General features: G+C 41.1%; 1 protein-coding gene across 2 annotated transcripts in view; it reads right to left on the bottom strand.

Moving 5' to 3' along the window:
- Positions 1-4,434: 4,434 nt before the first annotated feature.
- Smad4 (SMAD family member 4) overlaps positions 4,435-24,050 on the bottom strand; it is a 56,668-nt gene continuing 37,052 nt past the window's right edge. Inside the window, exons 9-12 of one of the 2 annotated variants that reach the window (XM_041639148.1) lie at positions 22,212-22,258; positions 21,036-21,113; positions 11,348-11,486; positions 4,435-10,260 (exon numbers count right to left, since the gene is read on the bottom strand). In XM_041639148.1, the coding sequence (XP_041495082.1) occupies positions 10,049-10,260; positions 11,348-11,486; positions 21,036-21,113; positions 22,212-22,258 (476 nt within the window). In that variant the 3' untranslated portion in view covers positions 4,435-10,048. Of the gene's footprint in view, positions 10,261-11,347; positions 11,487-21,035; positions 21,205-22,074; positions 22,259-24,050 lie in introns of both variants that reach the window. The other variant, XM_041639147.1, reaches the window with a different exon arrangement.

The following is a 24,050-nucleotide window of genomic DNA, read 5'->3' as shown; positions in this document are numbered from 1 at the left end:
TGTATTTCTTCTTTTCAAACTAGTTTCGAAAGTTAACTAGTTTATTTATAATCCAATAATTTGAAGAGGGGGTTAGTGTTTACTTCTTGATTATCAACTCCCTGTCTGACACTGGCAAATATTTTCTTCATTCTGTAGGCTAGCTCTTCATCCTGTTGATTGTCAGTCAAAACCTCTTAACGTCAGATAATCCCGCCTGTCAACTCTTAGTGCTATTCTCTGCGCTAAAGCAGCCCTGCGCAGAAAACCCTTGTTATGCCTGCCCCTTGTGAGGATTTCCTCTATTTCCAAGTTTTAAATCTTATATGAAGGTCTATGATCCATTTTGAATTCATTTTCAAGGTGAGAGACATGGATATAGTTCCATTCTCCAAAATACAGAAATGCAATTTTCCTAGCACAACTGGATTAAAAGACTATCTTTCCAACAATGTGCATTTCTGACAGCTTTGCCAAGATCTCTGTGGTCAGAACTACCTATTTCTGGGTCTTCTGTGCTGCTCCCTGATGCACACATCTGTTCCGTGCTAGCACGTGTTGTTTTGTCGCTATAGCTCTGGAACGTAATTTGAGATCGGGGACTATGAAAGCTCTGGCATTGTTTTTTCTGCTACAGATTACATTCATAATTTGGGGGCATTTTGTGCTTCTATATGAATTTTAGGATTGTTTCTTTTGGGGGGGGTGGGGTTTCGAGACAGGGTTTCTCTGTGTAACAACCCTCGCTGTCCTGGGACTAGCTCTTGTAGACCAGGCTGGCCTTGAACTCACAGAGATCTGCCTGCCTCTGTTTCCTGAGTGCTGGGATTAAAGACGAGCGCCACCACCGCCTGGCTAGGATTGTTTCTTGTAACTCTGTTACAAGCATCTGCTAAGCCTGTTTAATATTACTTATGTGTGTGTTTCCAAGGCTGACCACTTGGTACTGGTCAGGGGCTGGTTAGGGGCTCCTCCTGGGAAAGACTAATAGTCCCTTCCTCAGTGGTTGTTAATTGCCTATAGCTCTTCATCTAGGGTTGGGCCCCATGGATTGGCTCCAATCACGCTGACATATCAACTAGTGTTGACATTGTTCACCTCTTGTTTTAACTTCCATATTGTTGAAATGGGAGGGGCTTTCCTGACATTTCTAGAAAAAATCCTGTATATCTGGAAAGCAATTGCTGCAGCAGACTTCCTTTCTGGATCTGAACATCTTTCTGCTCCCTTCCTCCACATTGGCCGAGTCTCAGGTGTTGTGCTGTAGATGTACTGATTGAGGTTGGGTACCCATCAGAATTTTGACCAGTTGAGGCTTTCTGTAATGATCTTCTGAAAAGAGGCTTCTTTGACACAGGTGAGAGCTACACTTGACTGTGGTGTAGCTACTCCCGCTACAGTTAGGGACTACACTGGCTTAGGAAGTGAAAGTGGTATCTGTGACTTCAGGAGCTGCAGGTAGTGGGCTGGGTTCGCAGTACCAGGCATGTTTGCCTCCTCTTGAGGAGGTCTTAAGTCCAATGAGACAGCTGTTGGTTTGGTTATTGCCAAGATGTAAGTGCCACTCTCGCACCTGAGGTGGCACCTGCCACTTTCATATTTAGTCTTCTTATCCATAAGCGTACGAGACTTTCTTTTACTATCTTTTTTCCCTTCGGAGTGATGAAGTTTTGCTGTAGATGTCTTTTACCTTCCTGGTTAGGTTTATTTCTCAGTTATTTGGGAACTGTGAGGCTATTGCGGATATTACCAACCTCCTACCCCAACATTCCTTCAATGAATCCACTACCACGAAGTGGAAAAGCTACTGGTTTTTTCTCTTGATTTTGTATCCTACTACTTTGCAGGTGTTTATAATGGATAGCTCTTTACAAACAGGACCGTGTCATCTGCAAACAAGCACAATTTGGTTTCTTCCTTTCCTGCTTGTCCTCTGACATTTTCATGCTCTAAAACTTCAAGCACTTTCTGGGTGAAGTGGCACACACCTTTAAACCCACCAGAAGGCAGAGGCAAGAGGATCTCTGTGAATTTGAGGCTAGCCTCTGTTACATATTGAGTTTCAGGACAGCCAGGGCTATTTAGAGAACCTGGTGTTAAATCAATCAAAGAAACAACAGAGCATGTTGTTCTGGATTTTCGGGAAATGCTGTTGTTTCCTTCCTACTTGGCGTAAGGTTGGCTACAAAACTATGGCGTATACAGCATCTGTCAAGCTGAGTTCTTTCATCTAGTTTCTTCAAGACTTTTTCAATTTTGTGTGTATGAGTGGTTTGCCTGCATGTATGGATACTTCAGAGGAGGGCATCGAATTCTCTAGAACTGGAGTTAGAAATGACTGTGAACCAACATGTGGATGGGGACACTGCACATACACGTGAAAATGCACATGTAGGGTAAGGACACAGGTCTTTTAGCTCAGGTGTCCTTTGGCGTAATACACCTTGAGACAGGGTCTCTTTCTAACCCAGAGTTTGCCAAATAGTGTGGCTGGCTGACCAGTGAGCCCCAGGAACCTACCCGTGTCTAACTCCCAGCCCTGGATTATAACATGTACTACCATGCCAAGCTTTTTAAAAAAAAAAAAAAAGATTTATTTACTTATTGTGTACAGTGTTCAGCCTCCTTGTATGCCAGCAGGCCAGAAAAGGGCACCAGATCTCATTACAGATGGTTGTGAGCCACCATATGGTTGCTGGGAATTGAACTCAGGACCTCCAAAAGATCAGCCAGTGCTCTTAACCTCTGAGCCATCTCTCCAGTCCATGCCAAACTTTTTCATGTGGGTTCTGGAAGCTGAGGTCAGGTCTTCATGCAAGCACTGGGCTAAATTAGCCCCAAAGTCCTTCATGTGTTCTTGAATTCAAATTGTAAGATTGTTATTGAAAACTCATGTTCATCATAAAAAAAAATCTATCATTTTAATTTTGTTATCCTTATCTGGTTCTGTTACCAAGTTGATGCTAGCAATTTAAAATGTATCTTTCTGAAGATGAGCATGGTAGCACATGTCTGTAACTCTGGCACTTGAAACATATACAAGAAGGATGCTCCAAGTTGAAGGTTAGCCTGGTCCTTTAGGCCACATAGTGGAACCTTCTCTCAAAAACATAAAAATAAATAAATAAAACAAAACAAAAAAAACAACAGAAAGAATAAAACCCAAAAGCTTGGCACAGTAATTTACATGGAAAGGGGGTAGGGTGTGACTTGTCAGTCATGCAAACAGCATGCCATGATCAAACAGGGTCACTGGCTATTACACCAGCCTTTACTTCTGTTATGAGTATTCAAAAACTCCTAGTTACTTATGCCTTTTGTCTAAGTACTTCTAAATCACTAGAAGTTAGCCCTTTTACCCAACTACACCCGTGACTTAAATTTTCTCCATTACCAGAAATGTATACGTTTTTCTTTGTTTTTTGCATGTATATTTTCCTAGAGTCATCAGGGAAGAGGGAACCAAAGCTGGGAAAAATGACCCCATCAGACTGCCCTGTAAGCCAGTATATAGAGCACTGTCTTCTTGACTTCCCTTCATAACGGACTGGGAGCTGTGAGGTGGGATAAGCCCCTTCCCCTTCAGTCTTTTTCACGGCGGCAGAAAGCTAAGACACGAGTGGCTTGGCCTACAAATGTCCATCAGACCCTGTTAGCTGCGAGTGCTGCTGTTCTCTGGGGTCTTTAATAAAAGGGTTGCTGAAGGCAGTCAGCACCTTTTGCTTCACGTATTTTGCAGGTCAACTTTTTGGTGCCCGCTGTCTAGGATTTCTGTCTCCTTAATGGACTGCCTCCAACTCCCTTCTGAGATGCTGCGTATGCCTGTACTTCTGGTATACAAGAGGCTGACATAGAAGGCTGGTAAGTTCAAAAGTCAGCCAAAATTATGCAGTGAGATCTCATCTCAAAAAGAAAAAAAAAAAAGAGCAAAGGCAGAAAAAAAATAGAACTTCCCCTTCTCCCAAAATGTGTTCCACAAAGGAATTTTTTTTCTCAGTAAGACTGACTGCCAATCTACTTCCTGCCTAAAATATTGCAAACTTCAGGTTAGCAAACAAGAACGAACAAGTCTCTTGGCCTGTTGAGCTTCTCTCAAACTTCATCAAGATGAAAAAGCTGATGTGGTCATACTAGCCATTACTGTAGAAACACTTACCTGCTATATACAGCCTTCTCGTCTCCGAGAGCTGGAAACCGAGAGGATAACAGCTTCCCTCAGCCCTTCTGCCTCCACTCCATGCCTCGTGCCCTCCCTCCCAGCACCCACCGCTCCCCAGAGGAGACAAAACTGAAGGCTGCTATTCCTGGGCTGTCTCTGGAATATCATTAATTCCCACCTCAAAATCACAAAGAAAGAAAAGGTCCATCTCAGGTGTGAAGATATTTAAAGTAATCAGGAACTCCTTCCAGAGCCAAGGCATCCCTGAGCTTAAGAAAAAGAATGAGCACATATGATTTAGTTGGCTTTCTCTTTTAATCAAAAACATACTTTGTTACAGAGTTCTCAAGAAAGTTTCAACTATTTTATTTTTAGCCACAGACTTCAACCAGGCAAAAGTATATAGAAAGGAAGTAACTGAGTCTGCGGGCTTCCCTAAGAGCACAAGCTCCGAGTAGCTCCCAGCGGGAGACAGAGCAGGGAGACCGCATCTGTCCATCTGTCCCGCATCTGTCCCGGCACCTCCGCCACGTCTCTCACACGGACTGCAGCAACGCCAGTTTTCATCACTATAGGCAGTCATGCTTTTCTCCTAAGTCACATGTCCGATGCACTGAACAATAAACCCTCCACTTGGAGGAAGCTTGCAACTCCATAGTCAGCCTTTTAACCAATCCAAGCCCGTGAGTCCTTCTACCAATGACAAGCAGCCTTAGCAAGAGCAGCTGGTTTCGTCCCTTCTCCACCAGCTACCGCAGAGCTGGCCTCTACCAGGACTCCCCAACCCCCCACCCTTAGCCCACCCCCTAGAAAGGTTCCCAGGTCCTTAAAAATAACAAATTCAGTTATTATACTCATCCAAGCAGGTTGGAAGAGAACTCTCTGGAAAGAATGATCCAGCCAAAAGTTGTCTAATCAAAATGGATAGAAAAAGAGGCAAAACTGAAGTGAATAAGCATTCACTGATACTGGTTTTCATAGCATCAATTAAAATATTGATACAATTCTGGAGAACTTCCTGTTTTGAGCGTAGAAGAGTTAAGCAACTAAAGACCCAAAGAAAGGACCTCTGATATCAGCAGGCATTAACAGGATTTCCATCCATTTTAGGTGAAGAACTGCCAGCACTCAGGAAGACAGTGTCACACATACCAACTTGTGTCAGAACGCCACGACTCAGAAGAGCCGTTAGACAGGCTGTGAACACAGACAACGGGAAAAGGAAATGGAGGCTCCCCACCCCAGCTGTTTATGTTTTGCGGTGGACTCACTGCAGCCACTAAGGTGGTGCTAGGCCTTTGGTTAAAGTAAGTCATAAGGACAGATGTAACTACTTGTCCACAGAAGATCAACTAATGAAAGATCAAGCCTGTCTCACCAAATAACAAAGAAATAAACAAGAACCCCCCTCAAAGAGCAGAACAAACGGACAGAGCAAACACAAAGGGCTGCAAGGTGGGCAAGGTCACTTAAAAGCCAGAGCTGCAGGGCAGTCCCGGCCTCATTTCACAGGTGAGGCAGCGGTGGCCCAGGACACACTAAATCGTGAACCGTAAGTGCTACTGTCTGAGTCCAGAGCCATGTGTGTTTGGTTGAACAGGAACATGAACTCTGGACCAACTGAGAAAACATCTTAAACAAACTGTGTGAACACAGAGAAATGATTGTCTTCACCAAAATTCTCCTCAGTTCTTCCCACATTAAAAAAGGAATAAAAAGCTTCATTCACTCATTTTAAGTTTGATGCTAAAATCCCTGAAAACATCAGTCATTACATTAGCTACTCCTTGGGGCATGATATCAGACCCTCAATTCTCATAAAGGCACCTAAAGGTCAGAAGTATCTACAGAGGAAGGCGGCCAGAGTGGGGTTCGGAGGACACAAACAAGCAAGGACGCTTTCGGAAGAAGGCGTGTGCGGCTTGCTGATGTCTCTAGCAAACAGTACAGTTCTTAGGAGCAAATTGTGTGGAAACTAAATCTTTCCACACACTGGGGGAAAGGGAGGCTATGGGGCTATGAATATGACTTAATTCTCTCTGTATCGACCATATAAAACTCATCAAGAATCAGAGACCACCGGAAGCAATCGAATCAAAGCCAAACAGCAATGTCCCAAAGTCCTTTTCGATGCCAAGAGGAAAGTGTCCTGGGTGAACACTACTAATTTCCCTCAACTGCTTCCCTCAGCTAGGCAGTTAGGACCAATGAATTAGAACACAATGAGAACACTAAGGAGGCAGGCTGCCAACCACCCAAGAAGTAGTAGCTGTCAGAAAAGAAGATGAAGAGAATTCAAAATGAAAATATCCAAACTACAGCGGTCTTGGGCATTCAGAAAAGGCTACATAGTGCTGTCTGTCTCAGAGGCCCAGAGCCCACAGAGACAGGAGAGAAAAAGAGAAGAAACAGTATACCCAGACATCCGGATTTGTTAAATGGCTCCCACCAACAAATGGCTAATTTTTAAAAGGTTTTACTCTTTAATAAGGCAAGACGATGAAAACCTTCACTCCTCAGTAACACCAGATAAACAATCTCGCTGCACCAAAAGTGTAGGTCAGAGGTTCCGCCAAGGACACTGCTGTGGATAAGGCCACTGGCTTTTTACACACTTCTTAATGTATCACAAGAGAAGAAATTGCTTGGTTATTAAAAGGGAAAACTGGGAAGGCTTGAGCAGGAGTCTTTTCTTTACGATCATGCGGAGGAGGATTCCAGGGGCTATTTACAGATCGCTGTGTAGCGAGATGAGTTCGTCCACTGGGGAGGGGCATCCCCCACCCCGCACTGAGGTGCACACTGCTGGTCTCCAGGCCCCACCTATGAGAGCTGTTCCATGACTGGGCTCATGCTCACGTTCGCTGCAGTATCTAGCTCCCCTCTTCACCACTCTCTATCATGAAGTAAAATGACGGCAATGCAGACAGCAACCTACACAAACTACCAAAAGGAACTCTGGCCAACTCCAAATAAAACTGCTCCTTCCAAGAGGTCTCAATGGATGCAACAACAAATGGAAATTAAAAACAAACAAAACAACAATAACAAAAAACCCTAATGAGCGGCAATTAGCCAACTCGCAGCAGACCAGGGGCAAATATACTTCACTTCCACAGATACCTCACAAGTATTTCCGGAAGATTCCCTTCTCCAACCTGTAAAACCTCTGAGTTTACTTTGCCTTTAAAGTTGCCTACACAAACCACACCACTCCCTATAAAACTGGATTTTTAACTTTGAAATACAGCATAGTTAATCATGTGTTGCTGGATGTCCCAGGTATGTCCCCTACAGCGCCTCATTCTGTCTGTGAACCTGTACTGTTTATAGGAACTGTGGGTGTTTGTGAGAAGAAGCAAGTCATGGCAGTGGTTTATCATCATCTTTGTCCACAGGGGCAGTAAAGCAGAACAATTAAGGTAGACTCTATCCCACAAAAGAATCTACTTCCGAGCAAATAAAGGCAAATACCATTAAGGATTCCCTTTAACTATGCACAGAAAGGCACAAGACAAAAGTAGAATGGGTTTCAAACCGGGTGGGCCTACTTCATCTCTCACTCAGTTTCCAGTGAAATTGAATCTTAGGAGACTCTTGAGCTATGAATCAGAGACCAACACCCAGAACCACACCCACATCATAATCAGACTCTGAAAACTACAGAAACTGTATTATCCTAAAATGGACACAAAGTTTTGAAACTTAGGGAAGTTTTTTAAAGTCTTATTCATCAAAGATGGCAACTTCCAAGGAACAAAAAGAAACGGTTTACAAAAGCATAGGACGGTCACATTACAAGTATCATCAAGAACTAGGAGAAAATTCTATGGCTCTTAGTAAAAAAAACCAAGACAGGTGGCTTGGCTCTGAAGAGATACTTCTTAGCAAGTATTTCCCACATACTTTATGAAGATGATTAAACATGGAAACCTGTCCGTAAAGTAGAAAAGGAAGCATCAAGGTGTCCCACGGCATGGACAATGTTCTAGTCGGATGACCTGGACTCTTGAAAGTCTGTTACACTAAAACTCTCCCCTCTCACTCCTATACCCCAGTCATAGTAAAAGGGATCTAAAGACAAACTTTCTAGACAAGGTAGCATTTTTATATTCTGCCAATACAACGTTTTTAAAATATTACCTAAACTTATACAGATAATAATTAGGTCTGTAGCAAAAGTATTTATAAGTTCTTAGAAATGAACCAGTAAAGAAGCTTCTTAAAAAACAAGGTGTGTAAGGTGGGGTGAGATTTCCACTTCGTCACGGCAGCAGTCGGGGTGTCTGGCCGCAGGGACCTGTTCACTGCAGCACAAGGAAAACGCTGTGCAAGTGTTTCCAGAGCTCAGACGCCTGCCGCACCGCAAAATTCCCAGGAACTCTCAGAGCAATGCCTAAAAGCATCTTGGTGGTGATCCTGATTATATTCACACTATTAACCCCAGGTCTAGTTTCGCTACAGTAAAATAAAAATTCAGAAAATAACCAAGTCTACACATGATACATAATGTACACGGGAAAGTCCTGGTAGAGTGTGAGGAAACCAGAGCTGTACAAGCCAACTGGCTGTTGCCTGTCATTTAGTAGAAGGTGTCTTGCCACTGAGATTGGACTCAAAAGTGCAAAAGGAAAGCATTTTAAAAACAAAACCTAGAATTCAACTTTGTATATTGAGACTCAGTTTTATTTACGCTACTAACTAGGTAAAAAGTATACATGTGTCTGTGGTACAGTCAACGCATCTGCAGCTTCTCTAGTTCAGTCTCTATACAAAGTCACTGCCGACTCATTGATGATGTCAAACAAAGGGCTTAGAATAACCAAAAGGTATAAAAAAGTTTGCAGTCTTGCCCCAAGATACAAAAACTGAATTTTAAACAATGTCAAAACATACATGATTTAAACAGTATATGAAAAAAAGTCACACATCAAATCAAGTACAAAAATACCCAAACTACCTATTACGAACCGCAATGTTTCCATTATTCTGCACAGCATTTAACAGAGAATTTAGCAGTTTCCAAAATAGTCATTATTTTAGTTGAAGCGCTGCCACCTTGCAGAACAGTGAAGCATCAGGCAGAGCAACACTGTTTTTAGTGTTTTTATAAATACAAAACCTTCTCCCTGTGAATTAAGGGCAAAGAAATTCCCCCTAGGCTTTTTTATAACCAACCATATGCCTAGAAATATAGAAGAATTCATCTACTGTTTAACAGGGCAAAAGTACACATCTTGATAATGGTCATCCATTAGGGCTAAAAAAAAAATCTGCATGGCATTTCTTTGACCGGTAATTGTAAAGAACTGTCACTATGCACACAGATTAGTGTTTTGTCTTGGGGGGGAAAAACCCTGAAGTCTGCAAGACAGTATGAATTTAATTCACCTTCACTGTTTAACTTGCAAAAAACATTCTGGATAGAAGGTTGATAAAAGGTTTTTAAAACAGAGTGAAGTTGCTTTCAGTAAAACTGACTCGCCCATGTGGCACCTGAACACGGCGTGTCCAGCAATAACTTGCTCGCTAAGTAACAGGTGAGCTAACGTTGACAACTGCTCTGCAGAGGAACACACCAGTGTACTGAGCATGAGCAGCTCTCACACACGTCAAGGGCTGAGTTCCCAGTACTGGAGTGACTCCTTCATACATAACAACCAGAGAAGATTTAGTAAGGATTGGGTCTTCCTGATCTTCAAGCTCTGAGCCATGCCTGAAAAGTTTTAAAATAGAAAAAAAGTTTTAATTCAGTTTCTGTCTGCTAAGAGCAAGGCAGCAAACACATCTTCAACCCTTTATGAAAAGACAGAGCAGAACAAAAATGCAATAGATCTTCAGATTATAAACAGGATTATATTTCATAGTCCACCATCCTGAAAATGGCTAGGGCGTCCGTGGTGAGAGCTTTCAGTCTAAAGGCTGCGGGTCTGCAATGGGCATGGTGTGGAGCACTTCATCAAGGAGCTGGAGAGCGCGGTGGAGGTGAATCTCAATCCAGCACGGTGTTTCCTTGATGCTCTGTCTCGGGTAATCCGGGCCCCAGCCTTTCACAAAGCTCATCCTGAGTATGCACAAGCGACGGAGGTCATCTACCCCGATGCCGGCAGCAGCGGACAGACCTAACAGAAGAAGCGCGGAAGGTGTCAGGGAGCAGGGTCATCTCTCTCTGTCCTCCCCACACTCTGTCTTCTTTATGTGTTTTCCTCAGCATACAACTTCTCTGTCAAAGTGTCAAAGGGTAGCTGCAGGTCTAAACTTATCAAGGGGACTGAAAATCTGGTTAGGACAGTTTACATTCCACGTGTCTACTTCAACCACCAGAGACCACACAATTTCCACAATCCACCAACACTTCACTCGTTTTCCTCTTTAGAAGTTGGGATAGAGGAGGAAGAATTGACTTCATTTGTAAAAGTCAGAGCATGCCATGGTCCTAAGAACCTCGGTGTCTAAGTGGCCACACTAGAATAAGCCATGACTGATAGTCATGTACCTGGTCCCACTGAGACCCCTCAGTTGACTTGTGTCTGTCTCTCAGTTTTGAGATTATACATGGGGGGGGGAGATAGATAAAAATAAGAAATTCAATACTAGTCTGAATTCTTAAGGAAACAGAACATGTCTGTCTATAACATTAAAACTAGCAAATGTTTGGCTCCCTAATCTTTTTTAATTGAATTAGTGACTGTATCTTGTATATACCTAAACTGTATATACCTAAACTGTAAACTCCTGAACATATGTCACAACAGACTGTATCTAATTTTCCAGTCAGAACATACAATCATGTAGTCAGTCCGCATTTATCAATATTACCATGAGCCTAATGGGAGGAGTCTGTAATGAGCTGGGCAACTCCTGCAGGGCACTGCAGTTTCCTTAGCTCTGTGTTCAGCATACTGTTTCTCAATGAAGGTATCCAGTTCTGAACCTGCGGTAGCTGTTCCCAACAGCACAAAGTCAAGATCTCAGTGATTTAATCCCCTGGTGGATGAGGCATCACCCAAAGAGGAGAGACCGAAGAATGGCACCCCCTTTATTGCCTAATGCCAATAGGACCCTAACCCAGCAAAGTGAAGATTCTTACAAATTCCTGTTATAACCCAGTAAAAAATTTTAATTTCTATTATTATTTACACAATTGATCAAGTGAGTAAATCAAGATTAAAAGCCACTATTACACTTTGGACAGAAAAATATACGTACTGATTGCTGGAGCTATTCCACCTACAGACCCGGGACCGGGGATGTTTCCTGCCACAGCGGCTGCCTGGGCAGCAGCTGCAGCTTGAGCAGTCGCCGCCTGCTGCTGCATCTGCCGGTGACACTGCCGCAGATCGAAGACCTTTGTAAAACAGAAGTCTGAGTTTAATATGTAAGTGCACCACCCAAGATTACATTCATCAAAAGCCAACATGTAACAGACTAACACTCAGAGTTCCATTTGCCTCCTATAAGAAATGAGTTAATTATGAAGTTTTTCAATTTCAGGACTTTTCCAAAGTACGCAGTTTTGACAGCACCCACACGACAGCTCACAGCCATGTGTCTTCAGTCCCAGGGATAGGATGCCCTCTAAGGGCTACAGACAATCACGTGGTACAAAGACAAACATGAAGACAAAGCACCCGAACACATAAAATGATTTTTGAAAAGTTTTAAATGTTTTTAGGCAGACGGTACAGCGTAGAGACCAGCAAGAGGTACACTGCACTGTCTACAAGAACCTGTGTACAGGGGCCAGCGTCCCGAGCTTTCTGTATCAAATGAACAAGTAGGAAACTGCCCATCCTTCCAGAGCGAAACTATTGAGTTTTCTTTAGGCTAGAGAGGATAGCTTTGCCTTTCTGCCCAGATGCATTGTCGCTATATAGGAAAACAGATATAGTTTAGTTGTTATATTTCGATTTACTTTAGTGCGTGTGTGTTTCTGTATGTGTCTGTCTGGGTGCATGCAATGTGTATGCAGATGCCCAAGACAGCTAAAGAGGGTGTCTGATTCCCTGGAGCTAGAGTTACATGTAGTTGGGAGACACCTCATGTGGGTGCTCAGAACCCAGCCTTGCCCTCTGGAAGATCAACAAGTACTCTTAACCACGGAGTCCTCTCTCCCGGCTTCTCACCCACATCTTTAAAAGTATACTTTAGAACCCAGAACATAGTAATAAAACTAAGGCTTTCTTCAAATCTTCCAGAGAAGGAAATTTTTTTATAATAGTTAAGTGATGGTTATATGGAAATTCATGGAAATGGTTTCTATTTTCATGTTTGAAAATGTTTACAAATTTTTAAAGAGCCAGTTTTGTCCACCAATGAGTTACACGTGCTAAGTTCTTAACCTCCTCAGAGCCTAACCATAAAATAGGAATATTAAGTCCACATACTTTCATAGGGTAACTATACAGCTTGCTGTTAACAGATGTTACTTTAACATGCTTTAAGCCTTCCCGGTAGTCATCTTCCTTTCAAGAGGAATTAAGAAAGACCCGGTAAGTCATTTCTCATCAAAAAGAGAAGACAGACATAAAGAAGAAGGGCCAATGACACTTTATTCCCCCCCCTTTTTTAATTTGTATATCTTTTTTTTTATTGAAAGAAAAAAAAAAGAAATTCCTGCCTCCTCCCAGCCTCCCATTTCCCTCCCCCTCCTCCCATTCTTCTCCCCCTCCCCCCACTCCTCTCCCCCTCCCTCTCCAGTCCGAAGAGCAGTCAGGGTTCCCTGCCCTGTGGAAAAATCCAAGGTCCTCCCCCCTCCATCCAGGTCTAGGAAGGTGAACATCCATACTGGCTAGGCTCCCACAAAGCCAGAACATGAAGTAGGATCAAAACCCAGTGCCATTGTCTTTGGCTTCTCATCAGCCCTCATTGTCCGCCATGTTCAAAGAGTCTGGTTTTATCCCATGCTTTTTCAGAACTTCTGGAGGCATTACCATCCCTGACTTCAAACTCTATTACAGAGCTACAGTAATGAAAACAGTGTGGTACTGGCATAAAAACAGAGAAGTCGACCAATGGAATCGTATAGAAGACCCGGATTTTAACCCACAAACCTATGAACACCTCATTTTTGATAAAGGAGCTAAAAGCATACAATGGAAGAAAGAAAGCATCTTCAACAAATGGTGCTGGCACAACTGGATGTCAACCTGTAGAAGAATGAAAATAGACCCATATCTATCACCATGCACAAAACTCAAGTCCAAATGGATCAAAGACCTCAATATCAATCTGAACACACTGAACCTGATAGAAGAGAAAGTGGGAAGTACACTACAACATATGGGCACAGGAGATCGCTTCCTATGTATAACCCCAGCAGCACAGACATTAAGGGAAACATTGAATAAATGGGACCTCCTGAAACTGAGAATCTTCTGTAAAGCAAAGGACACTTTATCCCCTTTTTTATGTAAGGACTGGAATGTGATTTCAATAATCAAACACTTATGGGTAACAAATCACCTCATTATCTGAGAAAAACAACTACATTTTAAATTTTACTTCCCAAAATTCTCTTGGCATTTTAGTAAGCTGTGGGAGAGTCCACAGAAAGAGTACTAGGCTGTGAGAAGGGCAGGAGAGGCAGAAACAAGGCTATATACTGGATCACTTTAGCTTCTGAACTGTGTAACTTGACTCCTATTTAAAACATAACTAATTCTTTAAATTTGGAATGCAGATAACCCAAGTACATGCTACCCTATCACTGAAAACAAGAGAAATCAAAGTGTACATAATTTTCTACTCAGTAATAATAGGTATGAAACCAAGTCCATAAATTTTCTGACACTTACAATGTCTTAATCATGGTATTTAAACACTAACCATAAAGACATACAACAATAATACAATCTCTCCAAATAACAAACCATAATCCTATTTACTTATTCCTTAACTCGATACCCATTTTCTAAAAAAACAAGAAACAGAACATTTCTTAACTGGCACATCAGAAAACAAACCGAGAGCATCCTTCTCTTAGAGAGGCTATGAGTAGGAAGACTGGTCAACTACAAAGTCCTGAAAGACTCAAAGACGAACTTGACAAGTCCTAGGGATCAGAATTCCTCAATGCCTAGAACAGAAAAGCTACTTTCTGCAGCTCCCAACAGTTTTCTTAGACACTCAACTTTTCTACTGGGTTTGACCTTTAGAAGGTATTGTCTAGCACAGTCCAGCATATGGCAGAACCCTTTCCCATCTCAATAGCTCTGTACAAAGTGTCTTTTGTTTTGTTTTGTTTTTCAAGACAGGATTTCTCTGCGTAGTCCTTAGCTGTCCTGGGACTCGCTTTTATAGACCAGGCTGGCCTCAAATTCACAGAGATCCACCTGCCTCTGCCTCCCAAGTGCTGAGATTAAAGTCGTGCACCACCACACCAAAATCTCTACCTTACTTTTTGAAACAGGGTCTCACTGAGCCTGGAGCTATCGACCTACCTGCCCTAACAATGTTAGGGTTACAGGCCCACACTGCCACACTTGGCTTCTACACAGGTAGTGGGGATCTGACCGGAGATCCTAAAGCCTGTGGAGAAAGTACTTTGCCAACTGAGCCATTTTCCTAATCCCTACCCTATAAACTAATTTGGTTTTTTTTTTAGTTATTTTTGTTTTTTTATTTATTTATTAAAGATTTCTGCCTCCTCCCCGCCACTGCCTCCCATTTCCCTCCCCCTATAAACTAGTTTTAATGAAGCACAAATTACCAACTGTTTTTATAAATCAAGACTTTGATGTTTTGCTAAAGTTATCTAGGTTTAATCCTCATACCTTATAGGAATTTCATAGTTTTATGTTTTATATTACCTATATACAATCACTTTTTAAAAAACCATCACTAATCAGGTATAATATACATAATCCTTTTGGGGGGGTGTGTTTGAGGGAGGTTTCACTATATATTCCTGGCTAGCCTGGAAATCACTATGTAGGCTAGCCTAGAATTCAGAGCCCTTCCTGTCTCTGCCTCCCAAGAGCTGGACTAAAGGTATACAGCACCATGCCTAGCCCATACGTAATCTTATTATCTAAACATAGAATTAAAAAAAAATGCTTAACATTCCTCCCTGCCCATCATGAATCATGAAAATCAACCAAATAATCTTCACATATGGGGACAGTACAATTATGTTATAGAGTATCAAATACACAACTGAATGCATAGTACACTAGTGGCATATATGTCAAGAAACCCCAAAAATGAAAAATGATGACGTGATTCTGAGGATATATATGATGCACCAAACTTCATCAAACCTTTTCCAGTAGATCATTCATGTAACTACAATACTAAGACTGGAAAACAAAATTTCCAGTCGAGCTATACAACATTTATTGTGTCGCTTACTGGCTTCACACAGTAAATGGCTGACTATACACACAGCAGGTCTCTCTTAGTGAATGGTAAAATAAGTGCTACTGTTGAAATGGTACCATCTTCCATTCAGAATCATCTAAGTTGTTGATAGAAGCAATCCAAAGGAACCAAAGGTTGTAAATACTCCTTTTAGCATAGATCCAAAAAAGTATTTCTGACCCATCACTCCTAAGCTAATGAACAACTTAATCATACTTTCATTTATTTATTATCATGTTTTCTGTAGTTACTCTTGATTACAAACTCATTATACAACACATGTGAACATAACATTGCTTTAGTATATTATCTTTCAATCAAGAACCAAAATTTGATTTTTTTTCCTAAGGCTTAATTGAATTAACATCAGCCTGGAAGGCGAACACACAGTGGTATAGTATGTACAATGCTTGAATATTAAAACTGTACAAAGGATTTATTAAGTTACCTGACCTAAAGCTAAAGATCACAATATGGGGCTGGAAAATGGTGCAGTGCTTAAGAACACTTGTAATTCATGCAGAGGACTAAGGTATGAGTCCCAGTACCCACATGATTGCTGTGGGACAATGGTCTTGTACCCTGTAAAGATTTGTCACTTGTATTGGTTTAATAAAATGCAGGAAGTATAAGCGGGGCAACTAGAACAGGAGAATTCTGGGAAGAGGAAAAAGGTTCCGTCTACAGACACGGCGGAAGCAAGACGAGAATGCCTCACGGATAAAAGGTACCAAGCCACGTGGCTAACACAGACAAGAATTATGGGTTAATGTAAGTTATAAGAGTTAATAAGAAGCCTGAGCTAATAGGCCAACCAGCTTATAATTCATGTAGACCTCTGTGTTTCTTTGGGACTGAATGGCTGTTGGACATGGTGGGACAGAAACCTCCACAACACATGGTAAGCTAACAACCACCTGCAAGCCCATTTCCAGGTGACTCAACACCCTCTTCTGACCTCTGCAAGTACTAGGCATACATGTAACATACATACATATGTTGGCAAAACACTTACACATAAAAAATAATAATAAATAAGCAGGGGGCTGGCGAGATGGCCCAGAGGATAAGAGCACTGGCTGCTCTTCCAGAGGTCCTGAGTTCAATTCCCAGCAACCACATGGTGGCTCACAACCATCTGTAATGAGATCTGGTGCCCTCTTCTGGCCCACAGGGATACATGCAGGCAGAATATTGTGTATATAATAAATAAATCTTAAAAACAATAAGCAGATGATGGGAATAAATTAAGCTTAATGGGTACATAACACTTTCAATCTACCTCCATATAAACAGCTTTTAGTTTTAAAAGCATCTCCTGCTTCTTTGCCCCAATATGTATATGTTCAAAATCAAATTGATTCAGTATCAGAAATGCTAACAGAACTGCTATGGGATTTCACTTCAGACCCACTAGTGCTGATGAAAAATAGGCAAATTGGAACCTTCACTCACACACACTCTAGTCGGAATATATGGTTTTCGTAAAATGGTCTAGCAGATTGTCCTAGCCAGGGTTACTATTGCTGTGATGAAACACCATGACCAAAGCAACTTGGGAAGAAAAGGTTTATTTCACTCACGGTTCCATATAACAGTTCATTATCAAAAACAATGAGGGCAAGAACACAAGCAGGGAAGGAACGTGGAGGCAGGAGCTGATTTAGAGACCATGAAGGGCGCTGCTTACTGGCTTGCTCCTCCCGCTTGCTCAGCCTGCTTTGAGAATCCAGGACTGCCAGCCAAGGGATGGTATCACCCCAGTGGGCTGACTCTACCCCACATCAATCACTAATTAAGAAAAGACCCTACAGGCTTGCTCTACAGTCTGATCTTATGAAGGCCTTTTCTCAACTGAGGTTCCCTTAATTAAAAGGATGACTCTAGCTTGTATCACATTGACATAGAAATGACCAGCACACAGATCTTTCAAAAGTAGAAGTTACTTTAAAATCTGGTGGTTCTTGGATGGTAGGTAAGACCTACCCTGGAGACAATGCATGCCTTGGTCACAGGACAGTGAAATCAAGCTAGAATTGGGCCAGGAGCTCTGTGTTAGAAGATGCCTGGCGGGCAACTGGAGGAGAACTGTCATCAACACTGTTACTCTGAGTACAATACTGCTGACACAAGACTGACCACACAGGCAAGACATACCTATTGCTGTAACAGTGGCAAGCTGGTTATGGAAGTAACCAACCACTTTCTCACTATGTTTGAGACAAGCTCCACAGGGGAATTCACGGCTGGTTCTATAAACCTGAACAAGATCCAGCAGCTGGGGAAGGCAGAGGCCCTAGCGGGGAAACCACTGCTGTTTTCTAAATGGACATGATGCCCATCAAACTGCCTTCTAAACACCCACATTTACACCTACACATTAGATGCTGCCGTCAGCTTCATTCAGAAAAGCTTTTAGCAGTAATCAGTGGCAACCACAGAGACCCATAACTGATCAAAGTGCTGAGAATTAAGTGAGTACTAGATGCTATTCATAACTGGACATCTATATTACCTTCTCCAGTCATCAGGGAACAATGTGAGAAAAAGGAGGAAGTGATGAGGAAGGCTACCTTTTGAGCACTGACATGGCTGATAAACCCACAAGAGCTGCAATCACCTGCATTGAGGAGGGAGAAAAGGGGCTCATGGGGCCTCAGTTTTACAAAGTTAATGCTTGTTGAGATATTTTTTCAATGATATAGCCACTGTTAAGGAACATATGCTTCTGTAAACTAATCCTAAACTATGTCACATCTAAAAAGATGAAAACAGATCACCTATATGTATGAAAATGTCACAGTTAAATACATTATTACATATAATTAGCATATTCTAAAAAATATGGGTCTTCTTTCTAGAATATTCTAAAATGGTTTGGTGATGACTATATAATTCTGTGAATACACTAAAAATTACTGAACTGAATACTTAAAATGGATGATTTGTATGACATATGAATTACACTTATCTCAATAAAGCTGTTGAAAACCAGAATTCCCAGGACTAAAACACAAAATATAACAGACCCTACACTTCTGGAGGTAAAAGGAAGATGACTGGAGAGATGGCTCCACGGCTAAGAGCACATACTGCTCTCACAGAACACCTCATGGCACATCCCAATCCCCTGTACTCCAGTTCCAGGGTATCTGATGCCCTCCCTCTTCTGACCTTTGCAGACACCAGGAACACATACACGCAGGCACTCATACACACATATAAAATAAAATAAAGAATAAAAAAAGTCCCCTCCTTAAAAGTGAAAAAACAAGACCGCATAAAAAAAAAAACTTGCTTCATTTAAATTTTAAAAGTAAGGTGTAGTGGAGCAAGCCTGTATCCCAGAGCCCACAATGTAGAAGCAGGATGATGAGGAGTTCAAGGCCATCTATTGTTACATAGCAAATTCAAGGCCAATATGGGATACAGAACCCAAAAACACTAATATTTGTTTACCTTGTTTTAATTCAAAGGGAAGTGTCTCTCTATGTGTGTTTCTCAGTGTGCAGGCACTTCTTCCAGGGGCTCACATTATCTACATAGGGTTCACTCTAGAAACAACATCCCTGGGGACAATCTAACTAGGCAACAGCACTGCTGCCAAATGAATTAGCAAATAAGAAAATATCAGTAGTTCAATTTAAGATTTATTTATACCCATCTAATAAGATTATTCTGAGGAGCATAAAATAGTTGCTAAAAAGAAAGAATTCTTGCCAGGTGTGGTGGCACACATCTTTAATCTCAGCACTCAGGAGGCAGAGGCAGGTGGATCTCTGTAGTTTGAGGCCAGCCTCGCCTACGTAGTGAGTTCTGGTATAGCCTGTCTCAATGTTGATGATGATAGTAATAACTTAGACAACTAAGAGGACAAAGTAGGATGTTGTTTTAGTGCCTAATATTCTGTCCCACAAGTTGTTTTCTACAGCTCATTGAAAAAAAAGAGAGAGGGAGGAAGGGAGGAAAGGAAGGAGGGAGAAGGAAGAAAGGAAAGGAGAGAGGGAAAGAGAGAGAGAGAACCTCACAGCAGACAGCTGAAACTGAAGACAAAACTCTCTCAGCCAAGATTGTAAGAGGGTAAAAGACAGAATCTGGCTATTTGCAGTATGAAAAGGGACAACAGTCAAAACTCTCAGGGACACAACTAGGCATCTGCCAATGAACCATACAAATAGTCTGACAATCAGTTCAGATATGCCCTTAAATGCAAATACTGCCCAAAGCAGAGGTATCAAAGAAATGAAGCCAATGGAATTTAATCCTGTGAATACCCAGAGATAAAAACTCAATTTCCCCAAAAGAAAAAGTCTCCCTACCTCCTATTTATAAAATCTGGTTTTAAAATGTGGATTCCAGTGACAGGCAAAATTGCCCTATAGGGAAAAGTAATGACAGGAAAAGTGGTTATTAGACTATAACTGGCCCCATAAGCTCATAGGGAGCCGGAATATTAGGAGGTGTGGCTTTGTCAGAGGAAGTGCATCACTGTAGAGTGGGCTTTAAGGTCTCCCATGATCAAGTGACACTTTCCTGTTGCCTAAAAATTAATATGCAGAACTCTCAGTTCCTTCTCCATCACCCTGTCTGCCTGAATGTCATAAACCATGATGATAAGGGACTGAACCTATGAAAACTGTAAGCCACCCAATTAATTAATAAGAGTTGCCATGGTCATGGTGTCTCTTCACCATGCAATAGAAATCCAAACTAAGACCATAGATAGAAAGATAGATAGATGATACATACATACATACATAGATACATAGACACACAGATAGATACATAGATTTAAAAAGTAATTCTTTCAAAACAAATTTGTCAACCAAACGAAATGAAGCATAAATCATATAAATCCAATGCCACTAACAGATCAGATAAAGCCCTGTGCGATCTAGCATCCCATTTACACTGGATGTAGTGTTTTATGTTTGTAATCCTGGGACTCAGGGAAGGGCAGGGCAGAGGGAAGATAATTATCAGTTCAAAACCAACTTTGGCTACTTAACAAGTGTAAGGCCAGCCTGGGCTACAAGAGACCAGTTAACAGGTATAAGTCCAGCCTGGGCTGCATGAGACCCTGCCTCAAAACAAAAACAAAGAGCAACACAAATGAACTATGAAAATTCCTTGTAGTAAAGGTTACAAATACAAATAAATTTCTAATGGAGTTTTCTATGAGCAAACTATATAATGATGCAACTGTTGTGAAATTATCCATGTCAAAATTTAATAAAGTAAGGAGAGATCTCCAGAAAATGTGCTTTATACTCAAAATACACGCATATTTTGTTATAGTGGTGCTTTTGAGATAGGGTATCATAATGCAGCCAAGGCTTATTCAAAATTCACAATATATACAGCCCAGAATGGCTTTGAGCTCATAATCCTCCTGTATCCTTCTATTGAATGTTCTCATGACAAGACTGTCTCACCACCTCTGACCAAAACAGGTTTCCATTCCTCACACCTCCATTTCCAGGCTTCAACAAAGCGGGTTTTAAGTCTAAAATATTCAAATATACATGTAACTGACCTTTATATATGCACTTGGGTAGATCTTATGAACAGCGTCACCAGGTGCTCGTCCAGCTTCTCTGTCCAGGTAGTAACTCTGCACAAAGACTGCATGGTCACTAAGGCACCTGACCCAAACATCACCTTCACCTTTACATTCCAACTGCACACCTTTGCCTATGTGTAACCTTAGGGAGGAAAGACACAATTACATTTCATCTTAGGTACAGGAAGTTTTAGTTTAGGTACATAGCAAGAATAAAAAATATAATACAATACACAAAATATTGCCACTGTAGGCATCTTTGGTATTTCCTTTTCGTATATATTAATCTCTATATAAACAGATACAGTACTTACTATATCAGAAGCACTTAACACAAATTTCACTTAACCCTCACAACTCAGTAAGGTAAATTCTTTACTTTTTAAAAAGATGTATGTGGGGAGCTGGAGAGATGGCTCAGCGGTTAAGAGCATTGCCTGCTCTTCCAGAGGTCCTGGTTCAATTCCCAGCAACTATATGGTGGCTCACAACCATCTGTGTTGAGATCTGGTGCCCCGTCATCATCAAATCCCTTGGAGCTAGTTAAAAGCAGTTGTGGGTGCTTGGAACTGAACTCCAGTCCTCTGGAAGAATAACAAACACTTTTAATGGCTGAGCCATCACTCCAGCCTCATAAAATTTCTATTTTTATAAGGAAACTGAGGCTTATGTGCTACACTGCCCAAATCAACAGCCACAACACACAGCTATTTAAAATACACTTAAAATCCAGCTATCAATCACATGAACCATATTTTAAGTTTTCAAAAGCCACATGTGGCTAATGGCTACTGAAGGGGATAGTACAGACAGAAATAATAAAAATATAAAAAACCTTGCTGTTATTTATAACTTTAAATTTAGTAAACACCTACAATTAAAGTGGAATGCTTACAAGTTCTGAATATTTAGAATGACCTTTATTCCATTATTTTTAACTCATACATAGAAAAATAATAATCTTGAAGAAAAGATAATGCACTATTTAATTATTTTTACTCTTTAAACGTACCTTGCTCTCTCAATAGCTTCTGTCCTGTGGACATTGGAGAGCTGACCCAAGCAAAAGCGGTCTCCTCCAGAAGGATCCACATATCCATCCACAGTTACAATAGGGCAGCTTGAAGGGACCTTAAATGTCTCTCCTACCTGAACATCCATTTCAAAGTAAGCAATGGAACACCAATACTCAGGAGCTATAGAAAATAAATGAAAAAGAACACTCATCCATGCTGCCAAGATATTAGAGGGGGAGAAGGTACTTTCATCCACAAAAATAAACCTAGACAAAGATGAAGGAAAGAGGAGTTAGAGAAGCACATAAAAGAATTGGATTAAAATAATGTAATACACTTGAAAAATAGTGATTTCATATTTTATCTGTAGCTAGTACTTACACCTTGATACTCCAAGGACCAAATCAACTAAAATTAAAGAACACAAGAAATCAGATCTAGCTGGGCGGTAATGACACACACCTTTAATCCCAGCACTCGGGAGGCAGATCTCTGTGAGTTCAAGACAAGTTTGGTCTACAGACTGAAAGGAGAGAGAGAGAGAGAGAGAGAGAGAGAGAGAGAGAGAGAGAGAGATCGTGCATGCACGAGAGGAGGCAAGGGAGGGAGGGAAGCAAACAAGCACATTCTAAAACAAACTTTTCTATCATGATAGTTCATTTGATTGCACATATGTTCTGTTGTCTGAACTTCGTTTTTGACAAGTACACTAATCCTAAAACATAGTCTATAGTATGTTTTTACAGACCCCTAATTAGGAGAAAGCACCTAAATCAGTCGACATACTCCTGCTCATACATAAGAACTTTGCAGAGCTGTTTTATACAGATTCGTAATTGTGTCTCAAAAATCAAAGGTCATTTGCCCAATGTACACATATCCCATTTTTAGAAGTCATTTTAGTGAACTAGTACAATATATTCATTTAAAACTATTATTTTAAATGACGAGCAGGGGTGGGGCTAGGAGAAGAAACAATACTTGGTTTGGACTGCAAATACAGAGAATTATTTCTGATTTTGTTTGCATTATTAAAGAAAGTTTGTATACATGTAATCTGCTTGGCTTTTCCTTCACAATTTATTTAATAGATATATGCGAGCATCTAGGGAATTTTCTTGGCACTGTATGCAAAGCAGCAAACAAAACCATTCACAGAGGTTCCTCAAGTGGGCAAATGAGCAAACAAATGAACATGGAGCCCAGGTCATGACAACACTGCAAAGGTAATCAGAATAAGAGGAGAAGGAAGAGAGGGAGTGGAGGATGGGGTGGAGGAGGAACGCTATGGAAAAGAAGGTGACTGGAAGGAACACGTCAGTTTACAAATTTGAAGGACATTCTGTCTGAAAACTCAAGACCTGAATGAAAGTCCTATACTGGCCCCAGAGGAAGAACTTCTGAGAGATTAGGGAGTAAGAGTTTTGTCTGCAGACTTATCTACATTACAATGTGTTATGAATTATGTATAATCTGAATCAAAACTTTCTGCACTCTGAAACAATACTTAGAACGACAAAAACCAGCCCAGACTTCAAGTTCCATCAGAAAAATGAAGTATTAACACTTAAAACTTAAAAAAAAATGATGTAAATAAGAGTACTCATAAATGAAATTCTCAAAAGAAAATTTTAATTGAGCCAGGAGTGGTGGACACACACCTTTAATCCCAGCACTCAGGAGGTGAAGGCAGGTGAATCTATGAGTTCAAGGCCAGCCTGATCTACATAGTGAGTTCCAGGACAGCTGGAGCTATATAGAGAAACTCTGTCTCAAAAAACCAAACGAAAAAAGAAAATTTTAATTAAAACCAAAGAAAATGAAAAAGAAAAACAACACTTTACAGGACTATGATGGCTAATACTAACTGTACACAGGATCTACAATCACCCAAGAGACAAAGCTCTGGGACTGTCTATGACAGTCTGAATCGGGCTAACCATGTATAATAGGAAGACCCAAGGCCACTTTG

The sequence above is a fragment of the Microtus oregoni genome, unplaced genomic scaffold (assembly GCF_018167655.1).
Source record: "Microtus oregoni isolate MIOR12 unplaced genomic scaffold, Mior012 000057F_ref0000458, whole genome shotgun sequence".
NCBI lineage: Eukaryota > Metazoa > Chordata > Mammalia > Rodentia > Cricetidae > Microtus > Microtus oregoni.
This window is presented reverse-complemented; position numbering and strand designations above follow the sequence as displayed.